The following is a 15954-nucleotide window of genomic DNA, read 5'->3' as shown; positions in this document are numbered from 1 at the left end:
TTTGCTCTTGATATTTTTTCTGTGTGTGGTCACTTCTGACTGTTAGGTATGTCCTGCTACAACGAAGTATAGAACAGTGTGACAATTTTTAGGTGGTCTGGTTGTTTTTTGGAGGTTTTATTTGGTTTATATTTTTGTGGGGGGTTTAATGATTATTTCTAGGATTTCAGAGCATTAAAACTATTCTGGCTTTAATTACAACCAACATAGGAGGCTGAAATACAATAGTAGCTGTAGATAAAATGATAGATTACTCAGTGAGATATGATGAGAAAACATGAGCCTTGTCCACTCATGGACCCACATGGACACTGATGTAAAGGATCTTACCTGAGATGTACAGGAAAAGAGGGAGACAGAGGCTTACCATTTAATGAAATTGTAACTTGCAACTTAGTAAATATCATAAATATCCTGGAATAACTCTTGCAGCTTAAGTAATTCTTCCTGTGTGGTCGGTTCCGTTTGGTCTAGGGCTGATGGCATTTCATCCCGATGTCCTTCAGCTGCCTTGGTGTTTAGGGGCTGAGGGAAGAATGGATGGATCCTCAGCCTTGTTGCTGGAACTGTCACGCCTCCATCCCAGTTCCATGCGGGCAGGGTCCCCCTGTAGCCCTTCCTGCAGGATCTGCTGCCCGTTACTTGCCCGCTGCTTTCTGACAGGCCTTCACTAGCGTGGCAGGCTGCTGGGTCGCGTCGCTTTGCTGACACGTGTTCTCTCTTGCCGTTGCCTGCGCCCTCACTGCGTTGCTCAAGGTAGCGTCAGGGCCGTGGGGACAGGCTGTTAGGCTTTCCCTGCTGTTCGGCTGTGCCGGTGGGTTTCCCCAGAGCTTCACCTTGTCTTCCATGTAAATCGAGCCCTTCTGAGAAGGGAAGGGGAATCCAGCTGCCTGAAGTAAAGACAATTCTTTTCTGCTTTGAGGGGTTTTGCAGTAAAAACTGCTCATTACTTTTAGTTAAAAGTGCACGTATCAGTGTATTTTCTCTAGTAATCTAATCCCAAAAAGTACCAGAAAGAGGTTGGAGGGACATGTAATTGAGGTTGGGAGAACAGACACGTTAATGTCCAGTGCAGTAAACTTTTACGTTATTTTGCAGATATGGATGTTAACAGGAGATAAACTGGAGACAGCAACTTGCATTGCAAAAAGTTCTCACTTAGTGTCTAGGACTCAAGATATCCACATTTTCAGACCTGTAAGTATAGTTCCAACTTTTTTATTGGTTCATCAAAGGACAGCTAATAATAATGTTGCTTTATTTGATTAGTAGTTGGCTGCTGGTTGAAAATTGATGGGTTATTGTACTGAGGGTCATAGTCATGGTCAAAAGAGTAGTCCTTTGACTGTTCTTCACGGGCATAGAATTACAGAGCATTGCATCTGTTTAAGGGTGCTTGTTTCTGCGTTTGTTGATACGCTACAGAAATGTTTGTAGCCACGCTGGGGTGACCCAGGTTTCAACACGCGTTTCATGCCCTTCATTTACAGAACAGGCATAGTAAGGAACCTCTCAGTAATGACGGAGAGGGGTCTGTGTGAGGTGCTGAGACGTGGGAAAGAGCATCCAGGAACGCAGGCTGTCTGAATGTGGCTCTTACTGCTTCTAGCACTTTCATTAATAGAAGTTTTTAGACTCAAGCAATATTAATCCTGAGTTAAACTGTGATGCCAACGTCCTCTATATAGCTGTAATGCAAATCTGTGTGACAAAATTTGAATTATTTTATATATCATTATATATATTTTTGCATTTTATTAGCAAACTGTTTAAGATAATTGTTAGAAAGGTAAACTGAGTATCTTTTTGTATACATTTTGATTATATTTGCATAGCATCAACTCTACTGAAGCCAAACAAAAATAGATTTTCCAGAGGCTGATTGATGCTGTGTGATCAGACATAATATGTCTGTGTTTGTTCTAAATGAACCACTTGCACCTACAGAAATAATTATATGAATATAATTTACATGTAAATGTAGTTTCTTCTGAAGCATCAGAATGGCAAATTAGGCCCTGCAGACTACTATTTGCAATTAAATTATTAATGCTTCTGATAAAACTTCAGATCAATTTTTGTTGACCTTTCCATGTTGTAACAGCACAAATTGTCTTCCTGAACAAAATCTGTTTAGTTGACTGAGATTTTTATTTTCATTACCTCAACTAGTAATAAGAGATCAGCATAAAACTGTTTTAACTTAGAGTGCGCAAAGTTTAAAATTGGTTAGAAAATGGATTTGTACAGAATTATTTGTGTGGCTATATTTGGTACAAAGAAATAACTACTGGATTAAGGTAAGAAAATAACAAGCACTTTTACTTACCACTTCTATTTTAGTTATAAATTAATAAATAACAAATTATTTACTACGTTGGCTTCCCAAAAAGATGTATTTTGGCTTTAATACTCTTCCTTTTTATTCTTAGAAGTCTCAGCTTCTTCATTTTGTAATGAAATTGATATATTGTTCTAGAGGTGTTTACAAATTAGGTGAAAGATAGAGAGGGCAATTACTGCTCATCAGCGTGCGCCATGGGCTGACGTCTCTTAATCTCTGTAATGCAGGAAGATTATAATGGGCCAATGCATCTGGGGTTCCAAACAGTTGGCTGACAGGGAGCTTTCTCTTTACACGTTTAATTGTGGGAAAGGAGGGGAAAAATTCTGAACATTGGGCATGTGCCTGGGTTTTTCTGTTGGCGGGTGTTTTTTAATGTAACTCATATTTTATGTGTAGTGGAGCCCATCTAGGGGGAGAGAGGTCTTTGGGCTGCATCTGATTCTGAGTGGTAGTGGAGCAAAGACAAAACTTCATGTTCACTGTAATCAAGACTCATAATATTTTAAAAGGTATTCAACTGAAGTACTGGCAGAACCAAAACTATAAGTGTAATCAGAGTTTGTGTTTTATTCTGTGCTTGGAAGTTCATCTTGCGTGAAAGCTCTGAAAGACATTGATCTTTTATTGGGGGTAAAAAAAACCATACCACAAACAAACCTGCCAGTCTGCTCAAAATCTAGTTTTTAAATTTAAATTTAAAGTTTTCGTGCTCTATGTTCTAGTCAAAACCTTCCAAAATCCATTTGTTAACCTTTGACCATTTATTGCATTTCATGGCTGGGTTTTTCTGAAACAATAATTATGTAAATAAAAAAAATATCTAAGAGGTAGTTCTTTTGTACTGTGCCACTTGATCCTGCTTGCGTACTCAGCAATATCCAAAAGGATTAGTACTAGTGAGCGTTTTTGAATTCTGTGTCTACTTACCCAAACTGAAGGAACTATTAATATCAAAATTTTACATTATTCTAAGAACATACAGGTTAATTAATAAAAGTTTTGGAGTTTGCTTGCGGGTTTTGTCTGGGTTTTTTCTCTGGCCATGCCGGGATGACAAGACTCAGGTCAGCTTGAACTAAAGATATTTGATTGTAATTAATTCATTAATTTTTTTAGCCCTGGTCTACTTTGGTAAGGAACCAGTTAAGTTGACTACATAGATTTCCCTTGTTTGAGGATTACATTTTCACTCCGTAAGAATCAAGGCTCATAGTTGTATACGTGGGCATTGGGCTTGCACTGGGGCAGAGCACTTGCTGAAGACCTGCTGCATATGGATTCTCAAAGCATCCGTTCAGGTAGGGGGTTTGGTTTTTTTTTTAAGAATATAACAAAATCTTTTAAGTGAGTGTTTTTTATCGAAGGTTGCCACTCGAGGAGAGGCTCACTTAGAACTAAATGCCTTCAGGAGGAAGCACGACTGTGCCTTGGTGATATCTGGGGACTCGCTTGAGGTAAGAGCTTAATTTCTGTCAAAATACATTTACCTCTACCCTTATGATCAAACAGTGGTGTCAGTATCTTCATGCCCTTAAAGTTCTTTCCAGTATTTGCCCACACTTTAAGTTGCCCTTGGAGATGCTTGTTTTTCACTGAGTGCTAATTAGAGGATATATGTTCTAGATGGGCAAACATTAGTGGTTCTCTGGTCTCCTGTATGGTAGCAGAATGGAGTTTGCGTGCAACACGCTTTAGTATTGTCTTTTCTCTTAACCCCAAGGTGTGTTCTAAATGAAAGAGAATTTCAGTTTAAAATAAAAAAGCCCCAGTCAGGAGAATGTGGGTTTTCTTCTCCCAGATGGACGTTGTGCAAGCAAAACTTCATGGAAGAATTCTTTATACTGTGTTTTTGTCTTAGACTACATGTAGCAGTATTTAATCATAAGTAAATGCAACTGTATTTATTTCCTTAGGTTTGTCTGAAGTATTACGAGCACGAATTTGTAGAGCTGGCTTGTCAGTGCCCTGCTGTGGTGTGCTGCCGATGTTCTCCCACCCAGAAAGCTCACATTGTGAAACTCTTACAGCACCACACGGGGAAGCGCACGTGTGCAATAGGTAACCGCTGGCATGGTCTTCACTGGCAGTAGCTGGAATCTGTAATACACGTCAGCAGTAGATGGCACCATTGCAAAATAATTGAAAACAAAACCAAAGAGGCATTGTTATCAACAGCCAGGTTGTAGCTGTGGCAGAAAATGCCACGTGTGGTCATCTTCTTTATTCCACAGGGAAAAGTCTTGATTGCTGAAGTAATTAATCATAATCCGTAGATTAATTTTAAGAATTTAAAGGTGTATAAGAGCTTTCTAAAGTATTGTAAGGCCAGGAGAGTAAAACCTCTGAAGAGCTGAATATTGCTGTGACATTTTCCAGGTGATGGAGGAAATGATGTCAGCATGATCCAGGCAGCAGACTGTGGAATTGGAATTGAGGGCAAGGTAATGTTAACAGTTCTGTTGTCAAATGTGCGCAATGTAGTATATAGTAACATGGGATTAGAAAATCTAGTCTTAAACAGTAGTGAATTGATCATCTCTAATTAAGATATGCTTTAGAAAAAAAATGCTTAGTCTTTGAACTAGTACTCTCTTTGCTTCTATGACCTCTGCTTTATCTTTTTAAGTACAAAATCCAAGAAAAACAGAAAACACCATCGTTTCTATGTAGCATTTACCTGAAAGAAGCAGGATAGGCAATGAAGCTTATTTGTAACAGTGACAGCATCTTAGAATATGCACAAAAAGTTGTTCTTTCTGCCTTGTTACAGGGTTGATTTCTGAAGCAGGAGCAGACTTGGCTTTTAAAATTCATTATCACTTCGAACTTTGGCATTTGAAGCACATCTTTTACACTGGGTCTCATATTTGAAATATTTTTGTTTTGTTCTAGGAGGGAAAACAAGCTTCCCTAGCAGCTGACTTTTCTATCACACAGTTTAAACACATAGGCAGGCTGCTGATGGTACATGGTCGAAACAGTTACAAAAGATCAGCAGCACTTGGTCAATTTGTCATGCACCGAGGCCTTATTATTTCAACTATGCAGGTATCTGAAACTTTCTCTGAATAGTTAATAATACTGTGTCTGTCTTTGAAATGTCACAAAATCTGAATCAACCAGTATTGTTATTTTTTTCTTTGTTGTAATTTCTTGTATATAGAAATATATTAAATGCATGCACTTCTCTGCTTTTTTTGTAGGCTGTATTTTCATCAGTCTTCTATTTTGCATCTGTTCCCTTGTACCAAGGATTCCTAATGGTAGGGTAAGTCAAGACCAACAGTTACAGTATCTGGTAATAAACGTAGCAAACTAACCTGTTAAATGACGTCATGTAGTTGGTGTCTGCCACGTTTTTCATACATTTATCATTGGTACACTACCAGAGTCTGGAATGAGTCTACAGAGAGAAGTCAAAGTAGGTTGAATATGCACTATTTGAACCTCATTATCAGCCCTCCAAGGCGAGGGGTCTGCATAGCCTTAGAAGAAGATGCCCTGTAACCTTTTTCACATACGGGATGAAAGCAGCAGAGGAGATCTCCCAGCGCAGTTCAGCTGGTACACAGGCGGCCATAGAAGCTTCAGGGAGAATCACAGATTTTTCTCTTAAAAATGGAGCTGAAGCTGCTGGCTGAAATTTCGGCCGAGGGCACTCCCCAGGTCTGCCACGTAGATTTGTGTTCAGGTGAATGTGTGCAGGAGTAGGTGCACCCTGGTCTTGTTGCAGAAGCTGCTTTAATGATACGGTTCCCCAAGTCATACAGCTGAGGGATATACGCATACATCGTGTCTGTCCCTGCCCTTCTGTCCCAAGAGCTTCTTTTTTATGCTCCTTGTAAACAATAACAACTTACATCCATAGCAACTTCAGTTCTGGTCAGATGAAGGTCTGGTTGCCCCATATGCTGCAGAGGCAGGCAGTGGACCTCTCAGAAAGGGTTGTAAATAGTTGTGCTGAGTTCTAGGAAAGTGTGTATTAAAGTGTGCATCTGGCGTGTGTATGCTGGAGTCCAAACTCGTGTACAGAGCCACTAAGACTTCTGTGGATCCACCTCCCTACACCGTGATGGCTGGAATATAGCGCGTGGCTTTTCAGTTCTCATTCCATCGTCTGTGGATGAATTTAAAGGGCAGGCCTTTGAACTGGTTGTCCAGAGTGCAGGTGCATGGGGAGGGTTGTAACAGGAATAAGCTTGAGTGATACATATAGAAGAAAAATGCATTTACTGTTTTTGAATGTATAAAAGCTCTGTAACTTCTCACAACGTGTAGCTCTCAGATGCACAAGAGCAGGTTGTGTGGGTAAAGCTGTGTTGGTAAGCTGCCTCAGTACTGGGTAGAAGAACCAGTTTAATTCTACATGCATAAAAATAATAATTTAACTTGCTAAATCAGTTTGAAATCCTGTCATACAAAAGTGTCGGTCTTTGTGCTTTCCTTTCACCTAGGTATGCAACCATATATACTATGTTTCCAGTCTTCTCTCTGGTATTGGATCAGGATGTGAAGCCAGAAATGGCATTGCTGTATCCAGAACTTTATAAAGATCTCACAAAGGTATGAATGGCCTCAGTGCTTGGATATGAACAAATGCTGAAATCCCTGGTGTGCAAAACTGGGAATCCTTACTGTCAGTTTCTTAAGGTATTCCATGCAAGGCAGATGCGCAAATATGTAATACAGACTTTTGTACTATGAAAATAATCCATGGTACCAAACAGTCTGCTCAGTTTTATTTGCATTTGTTAAGTCACCAGTGGTTGGACTGACATAATTCATGGTGGTAGAAGTTGCTTTCAGTCTGGCCCAGGGATCTCTGATCTGCAGTTATTTACAGTCACTTTTTCACAGCTCCTTTTTCCTTTATAACCGGTAGATTATTTTATAGATTTTTATTTTTGTTCTCTAACTCCCAGGAATTACTACTGAGCTGTCCAAAAGCTGGCTTTCTTTAAATAACAGATATTGAAGCTGATATATCTTAACTGAATCATCTGTAGATGCTGCTTTCTGTGTGTTTGCAGACACTTGCAGACAGGGAAAGTGTACAATTTCTTTACCTGTAAAAGTGAAACAAATCTCAAGATTCTGTTTTCGTAAGTTTTTTGACATATGCTTCTGCCCTTATCTTAAACTGTCAGCTGGAAAAGTTGGGTGCCAAGGCAGCAGCAGACAGGACTTTTAGGGACAGTAGATTCTTTGTAGAGGTGTCTAGAAGTCCAAAAGCAGGCTCTAGTTGAAGAGGGTACAAACTTTTCGGAGCCTCTGTCTTTTTGGTTGTACTAAACTAGCTTTTAGCTGGGTTCATCTGGGAGATTTTGTTTCTCTTCTCTTGGAGATCTTGATTTCATCTCTTTCTTCTCTTCAGAATCTTTAAAGTTTCTTTGTTGAGGTTTCAGCCTATGACTAATCTCAGTAAAGCATGGCCGTGCAGCTGCCAAAGGCGGTTGTGAGCTGGCCTCTGGACATCTGTTGATGGAACTTGGAAGCATCTTACTTCCAAAGAGCGAAGTTAACCTGTGCGCGGAAACTGCCCGGGATGAGCAGATGAATACAGGATAAGGTTTTTTGTTTAGGCTTAAATGACAGTTCTTGGAAATGCTGAATCACTGGCTTTCCCAGCTCATGTTGCACCTCTGTGAATACTAAGTAAGTAGAACCCCAACAATTCTCTTCAGGAGAAAAAAAAAAAAGAGAGAATGTGGAGAAACTGGAGAGTACAGTTCAGTGCATCCTGTGGGGCAGGTGATGATGGATGAGTAGTACAAAAAGTTACTTGACTTCCCTATTTGTAATAGGGAATCTTACTGTGAGTGTTTATTACAACAATTTATGATCATACTGCCTTAGTCATTAAAATATGAAGCCTACGTATTTCTGCACATCACTTTTCAAATTATGGACTCTAAATGCAAATCTCTGCTAGTGCTACTCAGATGTGTGGTGACAAGGACTGTGATTATATCCCGAGGAATTAATTTCTTTTCTAGGATATGCTAGTGTTGAAAATGCTTTTTAGATTTTTTAAAAGAATAAGATACATTGGCACAAGTCATCGACAGACTCTTGTTCCGGTGCAAGAAGAGGAGAAAATGGGCAAGGCTGAGAGAGGAGTGCGGGCACACACCCTGGAGGACACGCTGTGAAGCTGGTGACAATTTGCAAGGAAGTGCAGGAGGGCTCCCTGCTTTCAGCTGAAAGTGATTCATTCTGTAGAGGCTGAGGAGTGATTTAACCCTTCTAGTTCCACAAAGGTGGACCAAAACTCAAGGTCATACTTATTTCATAAATCTCACTAATTGGGAGCTGTGCTCAAAGGTGAAAGCAGTGTCCAGTACTCAAAGGAAAATGAGTAGGCAGTCACAGGAGGAAAAAAAACTGGTTTCTTTGTACTTGTACAAGTTTTTTTTTCCCATATGTTCTGTTTGCTACCAACGTTCTAGACTATGCACAGAATTATGAAATGTCCTTAGCACCTTGCTGTGAGTTCTGTCTATCCAAGAATATGTTTTATCCTCTACTGAAATAATAGAAAGAGTTAACTCATCACTTTCAACAGCAAGGAAGCAGATTTCTTTCTGAAGTGCTGATCCTTGCCTGTTCTAGATTGATCACTACTTTTGTGGCAAAATGCTTTGTTTGTCATTTTATTCCTTTAAATGTGTATCCGTTCAGCTCTGCAGCGCTATGTATCTCCTCAGTGTCCTCACAGGATGTGAGTGTCGTATGCACGTGTACAGCATTTATTCCCTGCTCTATGGATATGTTTTGATCTATAACACTCACAATCAAAAGAAGATTTAAAATCTGTTTGGTAATAGTTACTTGAAAGCTTACAGTAGTCGTACTTTTATTCTGTGAATACAGATAGTTTACCCAGCTTTTAGAAGTGCGTAGTAACTGCAGTTTTGCTTGAAGTTCAGGTCCATGGGTACACTGACAATGCTATTTTCCTTGAAGACTGCATTTTACAAAACAGATGTAAAAACACTTTAAATCAAAAAAACCCTAATTTTACTGTAATTATGCCTCTGAAAACGACCCAGGGCACTACAGGCTAAAGTACCTTTGCTGTTAAAGACTGTAACTGTCCTACCCCCAAATCTGGACCTTTGTGCACTTTCTATACAAGTTTGCAGTGAAGAATCATCAAGACGGGTAGAAGCCTTTTAGCCTATATCACTTGAAAGACTGCTTATTTTACTTGTAAAACGTCTCCCTAGTAATTAACTATTAAAAAAATATAAACTGAGTAGTTTGGGGTTTTTTTTTGAAGTTGTGTTTAACTGTCCTCTCCCTTGTTCCCCTTAGGGAAGATCTTTGTCATTTAAGACCTTCCTCATCTGGGTTTTAATCAGTATTTACCAAGGTAGGAGAGAGTCCTGCTTTTACTGAACTGAGAATTTTTTGTCTGCTATTAGCAATATTGTTTTTCAGCTGCAGGTTGAATTCCCAAAGCTTAACATTTCATCAGCAGTTATGTATATTGCTTTCTGTTTATCTCGTAAATCGATATTCCTGTAGTGTGCCAGGCCCATTCACAACGCGGCGTAGATTGGTGTTTTTATTGGTGCATGTCGCCTGAAAAAAGGACATATTTTAATTAAATGCTAATCCAGAAAAATTTTAATGAGTGCTTATCACATTGCATATATTTACACAGTAGTATTCTTTCATGGAATGACAGAAGTACTGTTGAAGAAATCTGAATTATGTAATCAGTTAAAAGTAATTACATTTTCAACAATATCTCATTTATTTGTAGCACTTGACAAAATGAGGTTAATTAACAGTTCATCAGATATATTGCACTAAAAGGTGTTTAATTTTCTAATAGTCTTGTTTCTTTACTGCTCTACTTGGGTTGTTTTATTGCATAGTACAAAGTATAGTAACTATCACTTCTTTTAGGAAGGTCAATATTGTTACCTTATAAAAAAAATTACTGGGCAAGTTTTCATAATAAGCAACCAGACATTCAGTGAGCAGTTGTGAAACACTGTGCAATGAAATTTCAGTGACTGTTAACGTTGTGTGCCCTTCCCAGGTGGTATCCTGATGTATGGAGCCCTACTGCTTTTTGAATCTGAGTTTGTACATGTTGTTGCCATTTCCTTCACTGCCCTGATCTTGACTGAGCTCTTGATGGTTGCACTGACCATACGAACGTGGCACTGGTTAATGGTGGTGGCTGAATTCCTCAGTCTTGGCTGCTATGTGGCCTCTCTTGCATTTCTAAATGAATACTTTGGTGAGTAATAGTAAAAGTATTTTAGCAAAAAACTGTGCTTTATATTTTTAATGTTTTCCTCTTTTCTTTTTCTTAATTAAGAATAGGTGATGCTGTGCTTTGTGAAATACAGCTTCGTCCATAAGAAAAATGACTGAGTTGAAACTAGGCTTAATTAATGTAGATTTAAATATTCTCTCACTGTGTTCTCCTAGAGTTTGAAATCTTTATGCCTCTTGGTATGGTTTATCTAGAAGATTAACTTTACTCAAACCACGCATGCTTTTTCCGTCCTTGATCAGACCTTGACATTGTGTACCTTAAATTGGCTTTGAGATTTGCCCTATTGAAATAGATAAAATTTTTTTAAAAATGAGGATCTTAGTCACCGAGTTGGTGAATTATTTTGTATGCCAGACCAAGTGTCCCTCATTAGATCTAACGCACAAGCTTAAAAGAGCTGAAGTCTTGCTACAGAGTGAGGCAGAAGGCTGTTAGCATAGGTACTTTATATAAAAATAATTGTTTCATAATTATATTAAGCTTATGTTAAGTTTGCTTTAAATTGTAGTGTGCCATACTGTGTCTGGAGGTTTTCATTGCTCACAGCTCATGAGCGGAACGAACACATTTTACCTGCAAATCTTAATGGTCCAGATCAGAGCATCAAGATAATACCTCTTTTCATATCAAATTATCCTTCAGTAAAAGCAAGTGTCTACGTCTTGGTGTGGTTTTACAAATGTAACTTATAGAAATACATATAACAACTTCGATTATATCACAAGGAGCAGAATCCAGCTCTGTTTTTCTCCGTTTGCCAGGACCTGATGAGTAAGGAGTTGCCTTTCCTCAGTTGTCACTTCTCACTGCAGAATTAAACGTTATATGGCAGTTCCTAGGAGTCCCATAGTTCTGCTTTCACTCTCGCACGTCCCAGGTGTTTGACACCAGGGTAGTGTATTTGCATTATACAGTTATTGTTTTAATCAGTAAGTGCTTCGCTGCCTGTGTCAGGTGTTCTGTTACTTCCCCGATTTCTCAGGAGTCACATTTTAGTGAAGACACAACCCTGGTGGGCCTCAGTACTTGCGGGTTTGCTGGGGCACCTTTTCCTAACGCTGACACACAGACTCTTTAATAGTTACTGGGTTGACTCCTGAACCTCCACAGCCAGATTGCAGGTGGAGGGGACAAGTGGGAGCAGACGCAGGTACTGGCTGGCTAGTCCAGACTTCAGAACTTGCTGCTTCACCTTTTTAAGTCCTCGTGGTGCTGCCAGCTGGTCCTTCCGTCCCTCGCAGGAGCTGTGCGGTGAGGGCACCTTTGGGTGGCGGTCCCAGCGGCGGGGAAGCTGCAGGCGCCTTGCTCCCATGAAGGGCAGCACTGTAAGGTCCTCCTGTATCTGCTGGACAAGTCCCAGGAGCCGAGTCCATCAGCGGCTGCAAGCTCCTGCAGCCTGGGGCTTGGCTCCACTCTGTCATCATCAGGGTACTGGGACGGCTGCAGTTCCATGGGCTTCGTAAAGATGTTTTACTGGTGTTAGTCATCGGTTAATCTGGAACAATGCATTGCAGTTAGTCTCGCTTCTGCTTGATGCTCTACCTTTATTTAATCTGTCACATTATAACGGGGGGGGAGCCCCTTTTTGGGCACGTCATGTGGTATAAACCTGGGTGACGGCTTGTGGTTCAAGGTGTGGAACAACTTCCATGTACCAGGGGAAACAACCCGGCCCAGCACCGCGTGACTGCGTTGGCAAGTAAGTGGTTTCGTTTGATGTTGCTTATAAGCATCATCTCCAACCACAGAAATGATATCGCAAGTATGAGCGGGCACTCAAAAAGACAAACTATTTGATACTGCCCCACAGCTCCAACTCACATAAGGCAATCAATTCGAGGTTTCTGAGTTAATTGCACATAGCAGCCTTATTGGGCATGTCCTGGTGATATATCACAGGGGCTTCTCGTATGTCTAAGCAGACTGAGGCTAAAACTGTGTAACAAGTTTATACGTTGAAATCTAATATACAAAGTCTTTTTAATGAGTGAAGTTGGAGCAGTAAAGCATTTCTTTACTGCATTTTCTGAAGTGAATTTTCATTCACATTCAAACAGTGCTGATCAAGTTGTTTATACAGTAAATTACACCTTGAAGTAAAATGTAAGAAAACTATTTACAATCTTAAAACACAACCAAATATGAAATCTCTATATTTTCCAAGTGTTGGGGTTTAACTGCTGTTTAAACTATTCTGATTTTCATGGGAAAGGCGATAATACTCCAGTTAATGCTACTAACATCTTTTTCATTTCCTTTTTGTGTAGCTAACCTGTTCGGGTTGGGTTTTTTCCTGCATAACTTTCATATTTTCTGTAAATCTATCCTTTCATTTCCATTCTCCCTCTCTGAAACAGGTATAGGCAGAGTGTCTTTTGGAGCTTTCTTAGGTAGGTGAAGTTTAACTTTTCTTGGAAGTGTTTTTTTAAGTCTTTAAAAATTCATTAAAGGGTAGTAAATTATTTAATATACGCATTTGTAAAGAATGGAAAAAAAGTTAAAAAACCTAATTCTTCAAGTTACCTGGGTTCTGGGATTTTTCCACTATAGTTAAGTATGACTTGACCATCACAAATACAGTCAAAAGATTCTAGTAGCTGGTGTGGAGCGTCACCATACTTGTTAATGTTTGTCACTTTTCAGTGTGGCTTGTGGCAGTATCACTGCATTGTCTTCCCTTTCAGCTTTGGGGCTCTGATTTAAGCTCTGAGGTTTTAAGAATCATTCAGTCTAGTGGTTGTGACTGTTTCATAGAAAAATAATCTGAATATGGAGTAAAGGATCTAAAATGGTAGCAGAATTTCTGATTGGGGATTTGTATTATAGCGGGTAAAAATCTTTCTTACTACTAGAAGAAAAAGCTGCCTTAACTTCTTATTATGAGAAGGTCTTGCTTCTAAACTGATACTCTGTTTCCCCTAAAGTTATTTTGTGCTGCAAAACAGTGTAAGGACCCTAAAGGAACTCTGAAGTTCTCTCTAAAGAAAAAATAGTTGGCAAAAACAAGATGTTGAGGTTAACTTTCTTTTTCTGTTGTTTTGTTGCCTGCCTTTTTGTTTTGTTTTATTTTGCATGGCCTTGAACAATAGCATAAACAAACAAATAGGAGAGTTTCATTGACTTTGCAGTCAGTGTAACGTGCAGTTTCCATATTACCAGCTCCCGTTACTTATTTTCCCTTTTTCTTTCTGCAGATGTTGCCTTTATCACAACTGTGACCTTCCTGTGGAAAGTGTCAGCAATCACTGTTGTAAGCTGTCTTCCACTTTACATTCTCAAGTACTTGAAGCGCAAATTTTCTCCTCCAAGTTACTCCAAGCTTACCTCGTAAAAGTAATTCTGTTCCTATGGTTTTTCACTCACACCGGTCTGCAAACTGCACATTCACTGTGCTGTAGTGTCTATGGTTTTATGTGGACTAAAGAAATTTTTTTAAAATTAAAAATCAAAAGTGATAGAGTGAATAGAGCACAAAAAGAGGAGGAAACATCTGACAGGCACCGTAACACCAGAAGTACATTAACAAGACTATCAGAGATAAACTAGATTTTCTTCATGTTGATTTTTTTTTTTTTTTTTACTTTCAGTTGCTATGATTATAAAATAAAACTGAATTACCTTTGATTTGACAGTGCTTCTGAATGGTTTCATTGCTACTGTAAAGGATTTTTTCCTACTGTACTAATCTTCTGCAAGTTGAATTGAAGGTTTTGTTATTTATTACATAACTTCCCTTCTTTAATTATTGCATAACTTCCTAATTCAAACCTTTAATGTTTATATACGGAAAATTTCATTCGTCCAGACTTAGCATAACACACCTAATACCTGTAAATGCCCATGTCTGTATTAGCAGCTAACTATTATTCCTCATCAGACATTGAGTAATATGCACTATTTGAATTATGTACAGATGTCTGCATAGCACAGTATTATTTTAGGAGCTGTTGTCCTATTCTGTACTCTCCATTTCTGGCACCGGTAAATTACAGATCTGTGACGCTGACAGCAGTTCTTTTAAATGCACATTACAGCCAGGTTGCACAAAAGCTGTTTAAAAATGAAATGATAAATTCTGTACATAATTCCACTGCACCTGTTGATCTGTACAGGTATCAAAGACATGGCTGCTCAGTAAATATGTTTTAAAATTCTTACTCATTTTGTATTTGTAAAACTGCAAATAGTGTCAAAGTACATTTCTATATATGAGAAGTCCAGTAAACCTTGTATTAGCTAATATGTTTAAATTGCCTTGTAATCTGTTTACTTAGGTTACTCAGGTAAAAGAAAATAAGATGAACACATGAACATTATGGTAGGAAAATCTATCATCTTCCAAGTTGTAAATGTTATGTTTTTAGAATTTAGTTTGGGTATAAACTTCTTTAAAAAAAAAAAATCAAAACATTTTTGCTTGCTGTAAACTGTCAGGGTTGAGTAGCTCGGCTGAGTTACGACACTTTACGGCGGCTGAACGTTTGTTCCAGAAGCTCGTAGACTGATGCAATCTGAAGGGTCCAAATCTTGCATACTGGAAGTACTGGGAAGTAGGATATTATTATTTTAGATTCCCATTGTGGTATAACTTTGCTTTCTCAAGAAGTACGTATAACAAATTTGGCATAGTCTGCTAATCAGTGGAAAGGAACAGCGTAATTATCCATGCTTTATTTATTAAATATTTATGTGCGTGTTTTTAAAGAACACTTAATATGGACATCATTTTTATGTTTGACTGAATGCCTTTACAGCATAATTCCTTGTTTAGTCTCTCACAACGTTGCCCTTATGCCATTATATTGGAGGAGTAATATTAAAGTGATAAATCCAGCTACTTCCTGGGAGAGCAGAGGGAACTGCTGCAGGGCTGTTGGGACTCCACCCCACTCCCATTAATTTGTGTTTTGAAAGTTTTTCTTACCTAGCTATTTATCTGCTTTTTTTAAAATATTATTTTCATTCCTCATTATAAAAGCAATAAAGCCTAATTTCTACCAAATATTATTAGTGGTATATGTATTAAATAAACTACTGAAGTAGCGTTTCTTTTAATTACACGATATTGCAGACTTAATTAGCTCTGTCCCTCTGTAAAGTCACTTCTGCGCAGCCCCGCAGGATGGCGCTGTTCCCGCACATCCCAGCCGCAGCCACCTGGGTCGGGCCGCCGTTCGGCACCGCGCCCCGCGCCTGGGGGTTTAGTTCAGCCCTGCGGGATGCCGGTTGCCGATTTGCTTTAATTTTCCATTTTTCCCCCAATAAGCAGTAATTACTCTGAATCAATTGAGAAAACTCTCCAGCGTGC

At 39.0% G+C, this 15954-nt stretch overlaps 1 protein-coding gene across 2 annotated transcripts in view; it reads left to right on the top strand.

Moving 5' to 3' along the window:
- Positions 1-15648, top strand: part of ATP9B (ATPase phospholipid transporting 9B (putative)) — a 167961-nt gene extending 152313 nt beyond the window's left edge. The window contains exons 20-30 of one of the 2 annotated variants that reach the window (XM_040585541.1): positions 1099-1197; positions 3712-3801; positions 4261-4405; positions 4724-4788; positions 5240-5395; positions 5551-5615; positions 6802-6910; positions 9665-9722; positions 10401-10604; positions 13004-13036; positions 13841-15648. In XM_040585541.1, the coding sequence (XP_040441475.1) occupies positions 1099-1197; positions 3712-3801; positions 4261-4405; positions 4724-4788; positions 5240-5395; positions 5551-5615; positions 6802-6910; positions 9665-9722; positions 10401-10604; positions 13004-13036; positions 13841-13977 (1161 nt within the window). In that variant the 3' untranslated portion in view covers positions 13978-15648. The remainder of the gene's footprint in view (positions 1-1098; positions 1198-3711; positions 3802-4260; positions 4406-4723; positions 4789-5239; positions 5396-5550; positions 5616-6801; positions 6911-9664; positions 9723-10400; positions 10605-13003; positions 13037-13840) is intronic. The other variant, XM_040585542.1, reaches the window with a different exon arrangement.
- The last annotated feature ends 306 nt before the right edge of the window (positions 15649-15954 follow it).

This window comes from Falco naumanni, chromosome 3 (genome assembly GCF_017639655.2).
Source record: "Falco naumanni isolate bFalNau1 chromosome 3, bFalNau1.pat, whole genome shotgun sequence".
In the NCBI taxonomy this organism is placed as follows: Eukaryota; Metazoa; Chordata; class Aves; order Falconiformes; family Falconidae; genus Falco; species Falco naumanni.
The sequence above is the reverse complement of the archived record's forward strand: the minus strand, read 5'-3'. Positions and strand labels throughout refer to the sequence as shown.